Source organism: Oratosquilla oratoria, chromosome 8 (genome assembly GCF_046742065.1).
Source record: "Oratosquilla oratoria isolate Oo_2021 chromosome 8, ASM4674206v1, whole genome shotgun sequence".
NCBI classification, from domain to species: domain Eukaryota; kingdom Metazoa; phylum Arthropoda; class Malacostraca; order Stomatopoda; family Squillidae; genus Oratosquilla; species Oratosquilla oratoria.
The window spans coordinates 75,783,119-75,800,885 of record NC_134784.1 but is presented as its reverse complement, the minus strand read 5'-3'; the positions used below and the strand labels follow the sequence as shown (position 1 = coordinate 75,800,885).

At 41.6% G+C, this 17,767-nt stretch overlaps 1 protein-coding gene across 1 annotated transcript in view; it reads left to right on the top strand.

Moving 5' to 3' along the window:
* The window catches only part of LOC143027830 (uncharacterized), a 28,451-nt gene that overhangs the window by 4,590 nt on the left and 6,094 nt on the right, over window positions 1-17,767 (top strand). The window contains exons 2-7 of the mRNA XM_076189457.1: window positions 7,977-8,190; window positions 8,776-8,957; window positions 9,509-9,799; window positions 10,486-10,767; window positions 11,602-11,761; window positions 11,981-12,093. Of these exons, the coding sequence (XP_076045572.1) occupies window positions 8,118-8,190; window positions 8,776-8,957; window positions 9,509-9,799; window positions 10,486-10,767; window positions 11,602-11,761; window positions 11,981-12,093 (1,101 nt within the window). The 5' untranslated portion in view covers window positions 7,977-8,117. The remainder of the gene's footprint in view (window positions 1-7,976; window positions 8,191-8,775; window positions 8,958-9,508; window positions 9,800-10,485; window positions 10,768-11,601; window positions 11,762-11,980; window positions 12,094-17,767) is intronic.

The following is a 17,767-nucleotide window of genomic DNA, read 5'->3' as shown; positions in this document are numbered from 1 at the left end:
TTTAGTGGAAGGAAAGAACGAAATGGAAGGAAGTTAGAGCTATGATAGGTGTGGGGCAGACCCACTTGCTCGGTTAAATTTATAGTCCTGTGGACTTTTTGAGTAGATTATAGCACCGCTCGCGAAAAAGTAAAATAGAAATAACCAATATTTAAACATTTGGTAAATTTATAAAATCATTTTACATTTGCATGCTTTCTCCTTACAAAGGCTATCATAGTTTGCGACAACATTAATTTCACAAATATGAATAATATGAACACATACAATAGTTTGTTTAATCATAGTAATTTTTGTCACAAAAATGCCAGTCGTGTTAAGGGGACACCACAGTAGTGGTGTGTTACCACACCATACCCTTTTAACTCTTAACCCTAGCCAAAATAGTATATTTTTTTGGAAATGAAATATACTTATCCAAGTACCTGGAGTGATAATGTATCAGAATATATATGGTTATGGGGGTCTACAAAATCCTAGGAGTTCGTGAACAAAGAGACAGACAAGTTACTACTTTATTATAGTGTGTGTGTGTGTGTATATATATATATATATATATATATATACTGTATATATATACATGTGTGTATGTGTGTATACATATACGTGGAAAAGGTGGTAGAGAAACGCGGGTTGGAGCGCACTTTTCCACTCGTCTGTCTTGCCTTAATATATATATATATATATATATATATATATATATATATATATATATATATATATATATATATATATATATATATATATATATATATATATATATATATATATATATATATATATTCGACGAGAGAAAAGACAAATGTATGGAAAGAGTGGTGTAGGTTTAAGTCCAGGAAGGAGCAGAAGTACTTTATTCTCTAACGTTTAGACACAGTCTTCAGATTGTTGAGTGTGTCGAAATGTTAGAGAATAAAATCCTTTTGCTCCCTCATGGACTTTACCTACACCACTCTTCCCATATATATATATATATATATATATATATATATATATATATATATATATATATATATAAATTATATATATATATATATATATATATATATAAGGAGGGAGTTTAAGAGGTAGCTGTGTGCGGAGCCCGTATACCTCGGAGATGGGGTGAGGGGGATTTGGGGGGTTATTTCTGGTGCTCAGCACATTTCTTGTGTTGCCTGCCTCTTTTAAGCATTTCCTCATCCTCACGGAGGTCATTTCAGTCTCTGGTCAGAAAAAGTAAGAAGGCTTACCCCCCAACACACACACACACACACCTATCTCCTTCCTCGTATAGGATACCGCATTAAAATATTTAATCTTTTTCTTTCCTCTCGATCTTACTCAATTTCTTCATATCGTTCCCCGCGGGGAAAAACAAACAAATAAATAATCAAAAAAATAAATAAATATAAATAAAAGTTATAGAATTATTTGAAGAACATCTTGTTATGTCGTCTCCTTGAGAGTCACAGAATCATTAACGGTAACGAGTTAAAAACACTTATGCATTTTGTAAAGTATATGTATTGTCATAAATGTACGCGTATATTACATCAGATGTACAGAATGTGCACGCAAATAGTAGTATTACTTCTTAGTTATGACAAAAATGAATAACGCGAAACACATTAACTCTTCTCAATCAGAGACGTTACTCAGCATTTGGGATTTTTATGTCAGAAATTTTTATAATTTCTTTTTGTAGGCCTACATGTCACACTCCCCTGTTTTATGTTCTAAGTTCGTGTGGTAACTGGGCAGAACAGGGGAAGTTACGCACTTGTGTGAATGAAATAGTTTTAGCTCATCTCAAGAATGGTGGTGATGAGACAATCCCTCCTTTTATATGAGTTTTATTAATGTTTTGGCTTTAATTGGGACTTTAATGAATTTTAGTAGTGTTAGTGTACGGGGTGTGGGAGGCTGGACTTAGATATTTAGATACAGACCTTATATATGGATCTCCGGGGCCGCAGTCTTAACATAGACTGACTTCTTGCTTGATAATTTAAGACGAAACCTCTGAAAGGGCTAAGCTCCTCCTCCAGGGTGGACCCATTCATCCTCAACATCTATGATTGGCTAAGTTCATTTCTATATACAACATGCTGACTAATAACACAAGGACATCGAAACGCCGTTGGGGACATCTGGCCCTCACTAAGTAGACCCTTGTTCCTTTGAGGGTCAGCGGGGTCATGCCATACATTAATTTCTAGATAAGAAAAGCCTTACCTCAACAAGAATTTAATGATGTTATAGCTTCGCTCCTCTTGAGTAGGGGACCACGTGCTTGATGCTAGTGTGCGATGCCAGCGTGCGATGGTGTTATCTAGTATTCTTCTAGTATAATCGCCAGTGCAACGTGATGTTTCGTCATCAAACCAATCACCACATACATCTTACCATATGATTGCCTACGCTTACTCTCAATGGTGATGATAATAATAATAATAATAATAACAGTAATGATAATAATAATAATGATAATAATAACAACAACAACAACAACAACAACAATGATAGTGAAAATAACAACAATAATGATAATAACAACAGTCACAATAACAACAATAATAATTACTGGTAATAATAATGATGGTAATAGTAATGATAATATAATAACTGTAATAATGATAGTGATGATGGCGTTAAAGATAATACATAAATGCATACAAAAAGTAAAACCGAATCAGATCAGTAGGGTCGGTAGTTGGGTATTAGACGTTGGTAGTACTGTACAGTAGAAATAGTGGTAATAGTTGTAATGTATGTCGTATGTGTACAACTGAAATGCGGGGGACGATGTTTGAATCTTTATTGTGACATTAAGCGTACATGGAGGGGAGGCACGACATGCGCCTAAGGAGTCTACAGAGTAACTGGCCCGTGGGCGAAGGTGCTAGATGCTGTAAGCACACAGAAGAGAAGGGAGTCTTTGTTGGATATATGAAAGGGCTTTAGTCCGGGAGCGTCGCTGTTAGTCAGAGCACGCCGTGGGGGCAACGTCGTTCTCCTTACGCAGAAGACGATGCCACATCATACACATGTATCAACGAAAGCTTTGTGCCCGTATAGGGGCACGCTGCAACACTATGGTGCAACCCTATGGTGCCCTGCTCGTGTCGAACGCCAGGGCACCTTATAACACTATACCACCCCTACCCCCCACCCTCCGCGGCGGAGGCGGAAGTGGAGGGATCCGCGCTTGAGGACGGCAGGTCCTCCACTGAAGGATGGGACGTGACGGGGCGGCGTCTCCGGAGGCCGGTGGTCGCTCTCGTAGATGACGGGGCGGCAAGGCTGGTTGGACAGCACCAATCCTAGTTGGTGGAAAGGGCGTTTCGGATCTTCCAATGCAGAGGGATGGAGTTGTGTAGGGCGCGGCGGTCGGACGGGAGCCCGGAGGTCACGCAGGTAAGCGGGTGACTATAGGCGGGGCTTATCTGTGCCGCAGCCCGTAGTCTCCAGAGCGTCCATTCGGTGTCGGCGGCGGGCGACGGGTCGTCGCCGCGAAGCGCCGGTATTGCCGGTGACGGCGCTCCTGACGTGAGGAGGGAGAGGAGCGGATGATGGTCCGTCATCTACGAGAAGTGGGGCCATCCAAGCGGCCATGGCTTGCATTTGGATGCGGCCCAGGTGGCAGCAAACGTCTCCAATGGTAGTGGCGTGTCGGGTTTCGGTGTCCGTTGGAAACCGTGGGCCACACTGGACACAGCGGCAGTGCCCGGTATTTCAGTCCTGCATGCACACCGCGTCGGGGGCGGAATCGAAGGGGGGTCCGCGCACGAGGACTGCAGGTCCTCCGCCGAGCAGAGAGGGCAGCCCGGTACTGTAGATGCGCGACAGCAGAGGCGGCGGCGACAGAGTTCGCCTTACGACAGGCATGACGATACCTTGCTGAACCATTGAGTCAATGTCTTCCTTCGCTTGAACCTGAAATGCGAACGGTATCGCCCTGGGCGTTTGGGCGGCGAGGGGCGTCGCGTCGGCTTACATGTGGGTTCTCACGAGGGGGGGAGGGAGAACCATCTTCTTTCCTAGGGGACGGTGCTGTGGGCAGGTTAGATATGTCGGCCGCGTCGTCGGCGCCAAGAGCGGCGTCTGTAGGCTGGCTCCAGATACATCTGACGTGCGTAGGTGCCGAGTGCCTATCCCTGTGATGTCCGCACCTGTGTCAGGTAGTACGGCGCGGCCGCTGACAGGTGGCGGAGGGCGGTCGGCCAGAAACGTCCTGCTGCGGTGGGGCATGTGAGATGTCGGCCGCGTCGTCTGCGCCGAGAACGGCAGCCGTAGAGCTCTTGATATCTCCGATATGCCTAGGTGCTGAGGGCCTATCCCCGTGATGTCCACACCTGAGTAAGGCAGCACGTTCCGGGCGCTGACAGGTGGTGGAGGGCGATGGGCCGGAAGACACTAGGACGGCAGGTGCCAACCTACCCGGGACAAGGGGTGGGGGTGCGTGCGTCTGGCGGGGAACCCTTTGCATGGCGACACGGCGCATGCGTGCAGGTCCTACTGGGCGTCCGAGACGGTCACCATCAATGCCTCCTGTGGGCGGCAGTGGCGTCGCCACCTCCTGCGGTGACGTAATTGCCACGAGGGAGCAGAGGCGGTGATACAGGCCCGTGCGAGTCAGCTGGGCTCCGCGCGGGTGGCACTCGCGGCGAACGGGGCGAAGCCGGATAAAGGCCTCTTTGTTCGCGCGGCCTGCGTAAGTGCCCTGAGCCCCGTGCAGGGTGACGTTCGCGGCTGGTAGGGCGAAGCAGTGGGATGAAGTCCTCTTTGTTCGCCCCACTACGTACACGAAGGCGCGTCTCTCTCACCACTACACGATTTTGCACGGTCCCTGCATGCTCACTGTAATCGGCACTGCACTTACGGTCCAGTGTGTTCATTGTCGCTTATTGGTTCGTTCACGCACGCGCCACCGATTCACGTATCGTCCCATGTTTCACTGTTGCTCGTTGCAAGCAATTGCAAACATTATCCTACTCACTGTGCCATGTATGTCATATGTGTGCAACTGAAATGCGGGGGACGATGTTTGAATCTTTATTGTGACGTTAAGCGTACATGGAGGGGAGGCACGACATGCGCCTAAGGAGTCTACAGAGTAACTGGCCCGTGGGCAAAGGTGCTAGATGCTGTAAGCACACAGAAGAGAAGGAAGTCTTTATTGGAAGTATGAAAGGGCTTTTGTCCGGGAGCGTCGCTGTTAGTCAGAGCACGCCGTGGGGGCAACGTCGTTCTCCTTACGCAGGAACGATACCACATCATACACATGTATCAATGAAAGTCTTGTGCCAGTGTAGGGGCACGCTGCAACACTATGCTGCAACCCTATAGTGCCCTGCTCGTGTCGAATGCCAGGGCACCTTATAACACTACCACAATAGTGAGTAGCTTAGAGTCCATTTCGTGTGTGTTGGAGGAGGGGCTGAATGAAAATAAGGGATGAATAAAACATGTCACATGTACTGTAACATAAAAATGAACATGATAGAAGTTATTTCCTCTGGCTGGCACAGGTGGGGCCTAATGGTACTTAATCTAAGGGATCACACTGGGCTATTTTTTTCTCCCACATCCTAACTCCAACCTCCATTTGAATAACTAGGATATGACTTTGTATACAGAAATCTAGATTTCTCGAAGAACATTTCAACAGTATGTTTAACATCCGTATAGGTTTACAATCTCTTTGTTCATCATTCAGCTTTGCTGTATATGACGAGAAGATAATTTGATATTCGGAGATTTGAAAAATAAAATATTGTAGCTGAAGTAGTTTTAACTCAAATGAACTTTCAGCTGTTGGTGTTGGTGAAACCGTTGGAAACCCAGTGTGATAACCCCTTAAGGGATCTTATACCTAGGAATCCTGTGCCCACTTGAGATAGGCGGTAAGCTATGTTGCATTTGTGCGCATCAACATTGCAGACAGTGCACATATATGAAGTCGAAGTTGGTGCATGAAGTGTAGAAGAGGAAGGGAATATAGGAACCAAATGGATAAAATATTTCTTAAGAGATAGATGTATAAGAACAGTAGTGAGAGATGAAAAGTCAGAATGGAAAGGAGTATCCAGTGGTGTACCACAGGGCTCAGTTTTGGCTCCTGTAATGTTCCTCAGGTATATTAGTGCCTTGAAGGAAATAAACAAATATGCAAACCTATTTGCTGATGATGCATAGATTATGAAGAGGGTGGAAAATGAGAATTTTATAATATTGCAAAAGAATCTTAATAAAGTATAGGAGTGGAAATTTATTTTTAACATAAAGAAATGCAAAATATTGGAAATAGGCAACAGTAAGAAAAAACTGACAATGGATAACAAAATATGAAATAAAATAATAACAAAAGCAAAGAAGGACAAGGATCTAAGTATTATAATAAAAAAAAATACATATCATCTGAATCTCATACATACATACATATACCAAAGACTTTTTCCCCCTTATAAAGGAGGTAGCCTCAATCTCACATAAAGAAAACAGGAGAGACCTACAATCTGTTGAATAATTTTAGAGTGGCATTTCACTATATTGATAATGACATGAAGAAGACAATAATTGAAAGCTTGATACATCCATGTGGTAACCATACTTAAAGAAAGATATAAAAGAAATTGAAGGACTACAAAATGTGGCAACCAAGATAATTCATGGTCTAAATAACATCTTGTAGGAGGAAAAGTTGAAGAAACTAGAATTATCAACCTTAGAAGAATAAAAAGAGAAGTGATAATGATGATATCTAAACTGGACACATTTTTAGAGAAAGTGGACAGAAAAGAATTACTGGTAATAAAAGGAAGATTGACAAGAGGTCACAGAAAAACATGAAGAAACAAACCTGTTTAAAAGATATCAAGAAGTCTAGATTTCCACATAGAAGTGTAGACTTATGGAATAAGTTAGATGAAAATATAACCTAAGCCAATACTATAAAAAAATCAAGGCAAGGTTTAACAAATGCACCAATTCTGTACACTACAACTAGGTAAATACACACTATTGAAGAAAGTGACACTGTATTCTTTGAGGGGGACTTTAATTGCAAGAAAGTGAATTGGGAGAAATAGGATGGATGTGGAAATGAAGATTCCTACCTTCTTTAATACTGCAGTTTCTTTAATACTGCAGTTAATAACTTTTTATGGGTAGATATTTTAACTGAGTAGTAGATGATTGAAATGATGAATGAAGGTTTCCAATATTTTTTACTAAGAAGAGTAATTTTATTAAAGAAGATATAAGCATAGAAATGAAGGACATATTAATCCCATTGGAATCACTGTGTAAAAGGAAAACTTAAGGGCCTGATGGGATCTCTAATTCTGATTAGCAACAGCCTTCAGTTCCTTCATGGAGTAGGTTTGATGATGTGCACAGGAAGACAAGGCATATAATACTAAATGTTCCTTGGATAACATCCATTTTTTATACATATTTCAAAAGGCTATAAATGTTAAATCTAGTTACATCTTATGCTGTCACTTCTTAAAGTGAAATGATTGCCTTATTTTTAGATTTTATAACCCTCCTTTGTTCCATAGGTTAAACCATTTTGTAAGCACTGTTTAGTTATAAACTTTCTCTAGTTCATGTTTTCATCCATTTGGACATTTGTCTCTACAATCCATGTTCAGTGGAAAACTATGTAAATGTTCTTTCTGATTTTATGGGGGATGGAGAGGGAGGGGGTTGCCAATTAAATGATGCAGCCTTGCTATGGATGTGCTGTGTCTTGCTACATTGTTTCTGACCCAGGGCAATGGGTGAGATGCAGGGATGACCCGTCATCCAGGAGGAGCCAAGAAAAGAGGGAGGGAGGGGTGGTGAATGGGAATGGAGTATGTGGGGATGAAATGGGTGGGAGTGGGTTTATGCCTTTGACTTTGGCTACCTCCCTTGTAAGGGGGAAAAATCCATTGGTATATGTATATATGTATGTACCATCTTCTGTAGTGCTTTTTTCTTATCAGGAACTACAAGCATCAATATTGACTAGTCTACACACGTGCACCTGTCTGGAGTCTGGAAAATTCTAAGGAGGACGTGTTCCTGCCTTCTGCCTGGAGCAGTTTGGTGTGAAGGGCGGTGGCGCGTGTGACGCCCCGCTCATCATGACAGAGGGCAATCTTCATCTCCGTCCAGTGCGGCGATGCCACATTCCACGATGTGGGGCTTCATCACCAAGTAATTGCAGTCGAATTTGTGTGATGATATCTCATTGTAGAGTGGTGTGTGTGTACAGACCATTTGCTTTTGATTTTTTTGGTGTTGTAAGTATTAAGAAGCAAGAAGTTGCCCATGAAGGTCCTGCTGATCATCATCAATAGCCTAGGGCACTCATAATCCCTTATTATGGAAATGAAAATGATCAGGTTCTTTTCCTCTTGCTGAACATGATCTTGATACTGCTGCCTCTTGATCAAGAAATATGTAAATTAATTTGTGCAAATTTTTTCACCATCAATCTTTAAATTTCCACTGAAATCTTTTTCATTTGACAGTGTTGCTAGGTAACTCAATCTTTCTTGGTTTATTGTAGATCTTTGTTATGTTTTGATTATGTTTTTATTTGATATTATTTTTTCTTTTGAAAAATTGTACCCTTAAGAATCCTGCACATGGGGTGACTGCCCTACCCATGATACATGCCTTGGTGATAATATACAATATTTCTCATTGCTATTAGTCTTTAAAGCTTGAGTATGAGATAAAATTACAAGGTTCTTGCTAAAATTATAACACCATGATTTTGGCTTTGCCATATTCCAGCTGTAATGGTATACTCAGCAAGACGGTCCAAGGACCCAGCTACACATGCTCGATGGGTGCGAGTAGTGGGTGCCTCAGATGACCGCCCTGTTGTCCATGCTTGCCAGCGCCATTTTCCTGCAGGGGCACCTACAAAGAACAATCCAGATCCAGATCCAGAACTATTCAACCCAATACCACAGGTTGGTGATTCTTAGTTATAGTGTTGTATTAGATATGGGGAACTATAGTTAATATAATTAATACTGACTTGGATAAATGTATATTTTATAAATGTATATTTTATAAATGTACATTTTATAAATGTACATTTTATAAATGTACATTTTATAAATGTATATTTTATAAATGTATATTCTATAAATGTATATTTTATAAATGTATATTTTATAAATGTATATTTTATAAATGTATGTTTTATAAATGTATATTTTATAAATGTATATTTTATATATATATATATATATATATATGTGTATATATATATATATATATATATATATATATATATATATATATATATATATATATATATATATATATATATATATATATATATATATATATATATATGTATATGTAGCTTTGGCTACCAAGCTTGTAAGGGGGAAAAATTAATTGGTATATGTATATATGTATTAAGAAGTGTGCTACTAATAAGTGTCAGCTACTTAGGTAATGTAGAAAGTCTACTGGGTACAAACATTCATTTACACTTTTTATCCCTTTGCAGGCTAACAATACAGTGGGGTCAGTTGGCACCAGTTTTAAAACAAATCGTATTAGCAGTCCATCCAGCCAGCCTGTGGCACCAATATTCAACAATGACCTTGATGGGACACCCTTAGGACCAGATGGCAAACCTCTACCTACCCCTGTTCCTCCACCCCCAGGTTCAGTTACCAAACTGGCCCCAAATGCTACTCTTATTGACCTGCGGAAGATCAAAAAGGATCGGGACACAGACAAACCCTTCAAGATTGAAGAAGTCACTGTTGTCATAGATGAAAGTGATGCTGTCAAAGTAAGTTTATAAATGATTGATGTCTAAACAAGTGAAGGATTTGTAGAAAATTTGGATTGCCTTTCATTAAGATTTTAATAATACTTTAGTTCTGTGCTTGATTATCTAATAGATGTTTTTTCCATATGTATATTTTTATCTGTCTCATTTAAACTTTTCCGTTTCAAGAAATCTAATAGTGTTTTTCCCATGTTCTCCCTTCCACAAACTTCTCCTTTTCTGACTTAACCATCTTGTTCCCTACCATATTTATTGATAAAATTCTGTACTGCAATTACTTTTAGTTTTATTATAACAATATTTCTTCCTTGAGTAAATTGTGGGAGAATCCAATGGTTGTTGTCAGTTAAGTTACTTTGGAGTCATAGGTCTTCTGCAAGAGAGACTTAGGGAAACAGTTTGATTGGATATTTTAAGGAAATATTTATATAATTTAGTTTAAGAATGGGTGAGTGGGTAGGTGGGTTGGCCCTGCTGTTGGTGCCCTGTGTCTGACCCAGGCAGTGGGCAAGAGATAGAGATGACTCTTTATCCATGATTAGTTAAGATAAAAGGAAAACAAGGATGGTGGATGGGAGTGGAATGGGTGGGAGTGGGTATGCCTTTGACTTGGCTACCCCCCTTGTAAGGGGAAAAAGCTCTTGTTATAAAGATAGATTTGTTAATCAGATAAATTTACTTTGTAGGTTGTGGGATATGGACCCAAAGATCCGGAGTTCTTTGATCCTCTGTATGTTGACCCTGTTGAGAGGATCCAGGGCCGACTTGGACGTCCACGAAAACTGGCACCAACACCACCTGTATGGGATCATGGAAATGCCACAGATGGTTTGGATGATGTTGCCTCTGAACCAGTGTTTGACCAATTTGCTGATCCATCCCTTGGCAATGCCCTTGAGCAAATGAGGAGGCTACGAATTGACTGCAATACAGCCTTGGTAGACATGGACAAACGAAATATGGTCTATGTAAGTTTTATGAATACAAAAGTGAATTTATATTTTCTGACTGTGTGGGTTACTATTAGGTCTAGTTATACTTTGGGTAAACTAGAACCATGAGGCAGTCGAGATGGTATCATAGGTTTGTCTTTATTTAATGCTCAGGTGATGGTGTGCTTAGCAAGATTTATAAGCATGGATTAGAAATGGTGCTGTGTGTAGTCACTCATCATGAATTATATATTTTATGCTGATTCAGCTTGCAGACATGCTGCCTCAGAAGTATATAGTGGCACACAGTTCTATGCAAGGGTCCTGAAACCCACATACCCGTTTTATTATACTATACAACTACAAACTATAGAATATAACAGGAAACCAACTCACATAGCATTTTTGCTCACAAATCTACAACAGCTTATCACCAGCTCCTACAAGTCTATAATATACAAAAACAAATACACATATAGATTACAAAATAGACATTGATCTCAGGACCAACAAATTTAGTACTACATCAAGCAACATTCTGACATCAGACCAGAACATAAAACATTCACAACACACAAGGATAATACCAGTTCTCCTGTGGTCAATTCACCAACCAGCACTAAAACCTTATCAAAACCAAAATGGCATGGTAATAGAAACCATATGCCCAAGATAATGATCATCACACAGAAAATGCAGAATATATTATTTTGCACAGATCAACACTCTCACAACCCAGATAGATCCTCCAAATCTCTTCTCTGAGTGACTTATGGGCCAAACAATGGCCATGGCTAGATTCTTTGGCATTGCAGGCTTTGCGTAAGAGATCTTGGACAATGGATTAATCTCCTATTTCTGGTCCCTCAGGCTCATCGTGCTGTGCTGGTGGCAAGAAGTCCATATTTCTACCGCCAGATGTACCTGAGACGGAAGAAACTCAAATACCTCTACCAGTTTTGCCGATTTACTCTTCCAATTGAAGTCAACTTTGATGTGGTGGATGCTGTTGTCTCCTATATGTATACAGGTTTGTTTATTCATTTGAGTAAACATAAATGGAATTGAATTTGTTAATGTTTTTAGGAAATGGATTGGCTCGTATAATTTAAGTTTAAAAAGTTTTTTCTTACCCAATCACATATCTCCAGTTTAGCCCAGAGATCCCAGGGCTATTGAATAAAATCAGTGCCAAGCACATTCATATGGCAAAGAATTGGTAAATGACAACATGTATATTCCATTACAGGTTCAATGAATGTATTGTGGGGCAAAGGCTCAACATCTGTCAGAAAAGTGCTCAACCTCTTTGAGATGAAAGAGGCTCTCGAGCTGTATGACCAGGAAGTCTCTGGTCGAGAGGTAGGTAGGGGAGTTGGATCCCATGGTACATACATACATATCCCAAGGACTTTTTCCCTCTTACTAGGGAGGTAGCCAAAGTCAAAAGGCATAAGTCCATTCCCACCCCTTTCATTCCCACCCCTTTCATTCCCACATAATCCACTCCTATTCACCACCCTACCCCTCCCTCTTTTCTAAGCTCCTCCTGGATGATGGGTCACCCCTGCATCTCACCCATTGCCCTGGGTCAAAAGTAATGCAGCAAGACACAGCACATCCACAGCAAGGCTGCATCATTTAATTGGCGACCCCCCTCTCTGTTCCCTCATGCAGAAAAAGAGAAGACTGGGAGAAATCCCTTTGGGCTGCATCAAAATATCATTCACACATAACCACTCCCTAATACCCCCATCCCCCATCCACTTCCTTCCATGATCACAGCAACATCCATAAGCAACTATTCTCAACTCACTTTTATCTTCTGTCTTCTCCCTTCCTTCCTCAACAGACATCCCCTCTTTCCCAATGCCCCTTTTACTCCATCCATCCATCTCATCCTTGGTCACCCCCTTATGTTCACCCCATCCACCTGTGCCTTCCACACTTCTTTTACTTTTTCATCAACCCTATCTCCCAACTCCTTTTCCACCCCAGCTCTCCTCCTCACCTCCTTGTTTCTCATTCTATCCACCCTAGTATCCCCTACCATACTTCTTGGACATTTCACCTCAAACACATTTAAACTCTTTGTCTCTTCCTCTCTTATGTTCGATGTTCCTGTCCCATACAGTGCTGTTGGCACAATCACCCCTTCCTACAGTCTCCTCTCAGCATCCATTCCCAAATATCTATTTCTCATTACAGTTTTTAATCCCTCAAGGTTTTTACTTGCACCTCTCAATCAACATTCTACCTTCACCACCACTCTTCCCTTTCCTACCACATTTGTCCCCAAGTATCTAAAACTATCCCCTTTTCAGCCTCTCTCTGTTAATACTCACTTTCAATTTGCTGCCATCCTCAACCCTTGTATTGTATGTATTTACCCATGGTACTGTATACAGTGTATTCACCTCTTCCTTTAGCTATCATACCATCATTCCCAGATCCCTCTCTTCTCTTGCTTTTGTAACTGAGTAATTCTTTTCATGCATGTTTATTGTTTAAGTCTTCATATCTAATTCTTTTCATGATCTTTGTATCATTTGCAAACATGTTAGTGTAGCTTCTTATATTTTCCATCATGTCACTTATGTATGAACATTATAGCTTCTAGAGCTGACTCATGTGGGACTCTGTTAGTCACTACCCTCCATTCTGACATCTCATCCTTTTGCTACTGTTGTCATGTGCTATTCTTTTGGGAAATATTTCATTCATTTAAGGAGCTCACTTGTAACACCTCCAACATACTCCAGTTTCCACAAATGTCTACTGTGAGGGATCTTGTCAAATGACCTTTCAAGATCCAGGTAAACACACTCTACCTAGCCCTCTTTCTCTTGCAGTATGTCATTCAATCAATCCATTGCCCCTGCTCTCTCTTGTAGAATATCCATAGCCTTCAGGTTATCGGTAACACCCACTGGGTGGGTCTACAAGTAACTCAGGGAAAAATATATTGTGTTTTTGTCTAGGGATTGTTAGTGTGGAGTATTGTAGTATGAAGTGTTCATGTCCTTTGTATGGTGGTTGTATCTGTGGCAATTTGAATCTATGGCCAGACCTGTTTTGTGTTGGTAACATTTCAATGTTGGATGGTGTCCTGAGTGCTAGCATGCCAATGTGGTTCTTACCAGCTATGAGAGAGTTTTTTTTCTGTGCGACTTAATTTAGGGGTGGTCTTAAAGGAATTGTTTAGTGATCTGAGTGTGCATATGTTTTTGTGTTGATGTTTTGTGTATTTACCTAGTGGTATTCTACAGGAAGAGAGCTATGCTTGTAGTGACCTGCTTTTGTATCTTTCAGCATCCAGTTTGAAAGATACAAAAGTGTGGTACAGTTCATATGTTATTATAAATGTTTTAGTAGTATGCTGTTGGTGTATTCATTTCTTGTATTTACTTAATTGTATTTTACGGGAAGAGAGCTATGCTTGTGGTGACCCACTTTTGTATCTTTCAGCATCCAGTTTGATCTTAGATTCTTGTGTAGTTTTTGCACTCATTGTTTCTTCATTTATTTTGTTCTAGACATCTATCACTGTGTGGTAAGCTATTCTTTTTCAGATCTCTTCTGTAATGAGGAATAGACATTTGGGAATGGATGCTAAGAGGAGACTATATGAAGGAGTGATTGTGCCAACAGCACTGTATGGGGCAGAAACATGGAACATAAGAGAGGAAGAGAGAAGGAGTTTGAATGTGTTTGAGATGAGGTATCTGAGAAGTATGATGGGGATTACTAGGCTGGATAGAGTGAGAAATGAAGAGGTGAGGAGGATAACAAGGGTGGAAAGGGGGTTGGGAGATAGGGTTGATGAAAGAGTATTAGGATGGTTTGGACACATGGAAAGAATGAGTGAAGAAAGACTAGTAAAAGAGGTATGGAAGGCAGATTTGGAGGGAGTGAACATGAAGGGATGTCCTAGGATGAGGTGGATGGATGGGGTGAAGGGGGCTTTGGGGAAGAGGGGAATGTCTGTTGAGGAAGGACGGGAGAGGACAGAAGACAGGAGTGAATGGAGAATGGTTGTATATGGATGATGTGATGCATGAGGTGGAATGGGTGGGGGGATGGGGGGTGAGGTAGTGTGTGTGAGCAAATTTTGACGTAGCCCAAAGGGATTTCTCCCCGTCTTCTCCTCTATGCATGGGGGGACAGAGAGGAGGGGGTCACCGATTTAATGAAGCGGCCTTGCTGTGGATGTGCTGTGTCTTGTGACACTGCTTCTGACCCAGGGCAGTGGACAAGGTGCAGGGATGACCCGTCATCCAGGAGGTGCTAAGATGAGAGGGAGGGTGGAGGGGTGTGGAGTGTATTCAGGGATGGAATGGGTGGGAATGATTTTATGCCTTTTCCTTTTTGGCTACCTCCCTTGTAAGGGGGAAAAAGCCTTGGTATATGTATGTATGTTCTGTAACTATCCTCTTTAAGTTTCTTTTTGTGGACTCTGGGTTTTCTTTTATCCCACTTTAATAAGTCATCTTTATCAAGGACTTCCAACCCTTTCATAATTCTGTATATGTTTAGCAGGTCTCTTTCTCTTCTTTGATCCAGGGTAGGTACATACATACATATACCAAAGACTTTTTTCCCCCTACATGGGGGGTAGCCATAAAGAAAAAGGTATAGAAACCACTCCCACCCATTCCATTTCCTATATATTCCTCTCCCCTCCCCCCTCCTCCCTCCCTCTTATCTTGGCACCTCCTGGATGACAGGTCATCCCTGCATCCTGTCCACTGCCCTGGGTCAGAAGTAGTGTTGCAAGACACAGCACATCCACAGCAAGGCCACTTCATAAATTTGGTGACCCCCCCTCTCCGTCCTCCCATGCAGAAAAGGAGAAGGCGGGGAGAAATCCCTTCGGGCTGCGTAAATTTTTTTCTCATATATATACTTCCTCACCCCCCATCCCCCACCCACAACCCCCTCATGCATCACATCATCATATACATAACCCCTCTCCATTCACCCCTATCTTCTGTCCTCTTCTGTCCTTCCTCCACAGACATTCCTCTCTTTTTTTAATGCCCCTTTCACCCCATCCAGCCATCTCATCCTAGGACGCCCCCTCGTATTCACTCCTTCCACCTCTGCCTTCCACACTTCTTTTACTAATCTTTCTTCACTCATTCTTTCCATGTGTCCAAACCATCCTCATACTCTTTCATCAACCCTATCTCCCAGGGTAGGTAGTTTGAGTATATCCAATCTTTGTTTGAATGTCAAATTGGAGAGTGTTGGTGCCATCTTTGTCATTGCTCTTTGAATTCTTTCTAATTTCTTTATGTTCTTTTTAGTACTAGGTGTCCATAGTGTTGCTACATACTCCAATTTTGGTCTTATCAATGTAACTAATATTTTCTTTACCATTTCTTCTGTTGGTGGTGCTTGTGTGATGTAGTGTGATGGGTGTGTGGTGTGAAAGGTTTTGGTGTAGAATTGTGCTCCTGTCATCATGTGGTGTTCTATGGGGAGGATTTTTGTTCCTGTATGCAGGTTGTAGAAGAGAAGAAGCGAGTATTCACAGATTGGTTACAAAAGAGGACAGGGGAGTCATATGAGACGTACAAAGAAAAGAAAAGAGAAGTAAAGCAAAAGGTAAAGGAGGCAAAGAGGAGAGCAGATGTGAAATGGGGTAGGAGTATGACAGAAAATTTTGAAAGTAATAAAAAGATGTTTTGGAAAGAAATTAAGAGAGGAAGAGGAGGCAAATCAAGTAGGGAAGAAAAGGTAAAAGGTACAGATGGAGAGTTGATAATGGAAGAGATGGCAGTGAGGGGAAGATGGGCAGAATATTTTAGGGAGTTGCTGAATGTGAAGGAGGATAGGGAAGGAAAGATAGCTGCAGTGGGAAATACGAAGAAAATGAGAGTGATGAGTGAGGAGAATGGAGGAGAAATAAGGAAGGATGAGGTGAAGGCAGTTGTAAAGATGATGAAAGCAGGTAAGGCACCTGGTCTGGATGGATGTCATGCAGAATGTCTGAAAAAGGGAGGTTCAGTGATGGTGGACTGGTTGGCGAGATTATTTAATGTTTGCTGGAGAGAGGGTAGAGTACCGGAGGACTGGAGTAGTGCCTGTATAGTTCCTCTTTACAAGGGAAAAGGGGACAAGTGTGAATGTAGTAATTTCAGAGGGATTAGCCTGTTGAGTGTAGTAGGGAAGGCTTATGGGAGAATCTTAATTGAGAGGATTAGGAGAGGAACAGAAGGAGTAATTGGTGAGGAACAGTGTGGTTTTAGGACGGGTAGAGGTTGTGTAGATCAGATCTTTGTGGTAAGACAGATATGTGAGAAAGCTATAGGAAAGGGGAAGGATGTTTTTTGGGCTTTTATGGATCTGGAAAAGGCTTATGATAGGGTAGACAGAAAGGCACTGTGGGAGGTTATGCAGATTTATGGGATAGGAGGAAAGCTTTTGGGAGCTGTCAAGAGTTTTTATGTGAGTAGTAGAGCATGTGTTAGGATTGGAAATGGAGAGAGTGAGTGGTTTGAAGTAAAGGTGGGACTTCGTCAAGGATGCGTTATGTCGCCCTGGCTGTTCAACTTATACATGGATGGGGTGGTGCGAGAGGTGAATGCTAGGGTAGTGAGTCAGGGATTGGAGATGGTTAAAGAAAATGGAGAAAAGTGGGAGGTGAGCCAGCTGTTGTTTGCGGACGACACTGCGCTTGTGGCAGGGTCAGAGGAGGGATTGAGGAAGCTGGTGGCAGAGTTTGGGAGAGTATGTGATAGAAGAAAGCTAAAGATAAATGTGGGTAAAAGTAAGGTGATGAGATGTACAAGGGGTGAAAGTGGCAGTAGACTGGAAGTGAACATTAAGGGAGAGCGACTGGAGGAAGTGGATAGTTTTAGATACTTGGGTGCAAGTGTAGCAGGAAAAGGTGGAGTGAAGGTGGAGGTAGAATGTAGATTGAGAGAAGCGAGTAAATGCCTTGGTGGTTTAAAGAGTGTAATGAGAAATAGACATTTGGGAATGGATGTGAAGAGGAGACTGTATGAAGGAGTGATTGTGCCAACAGCAC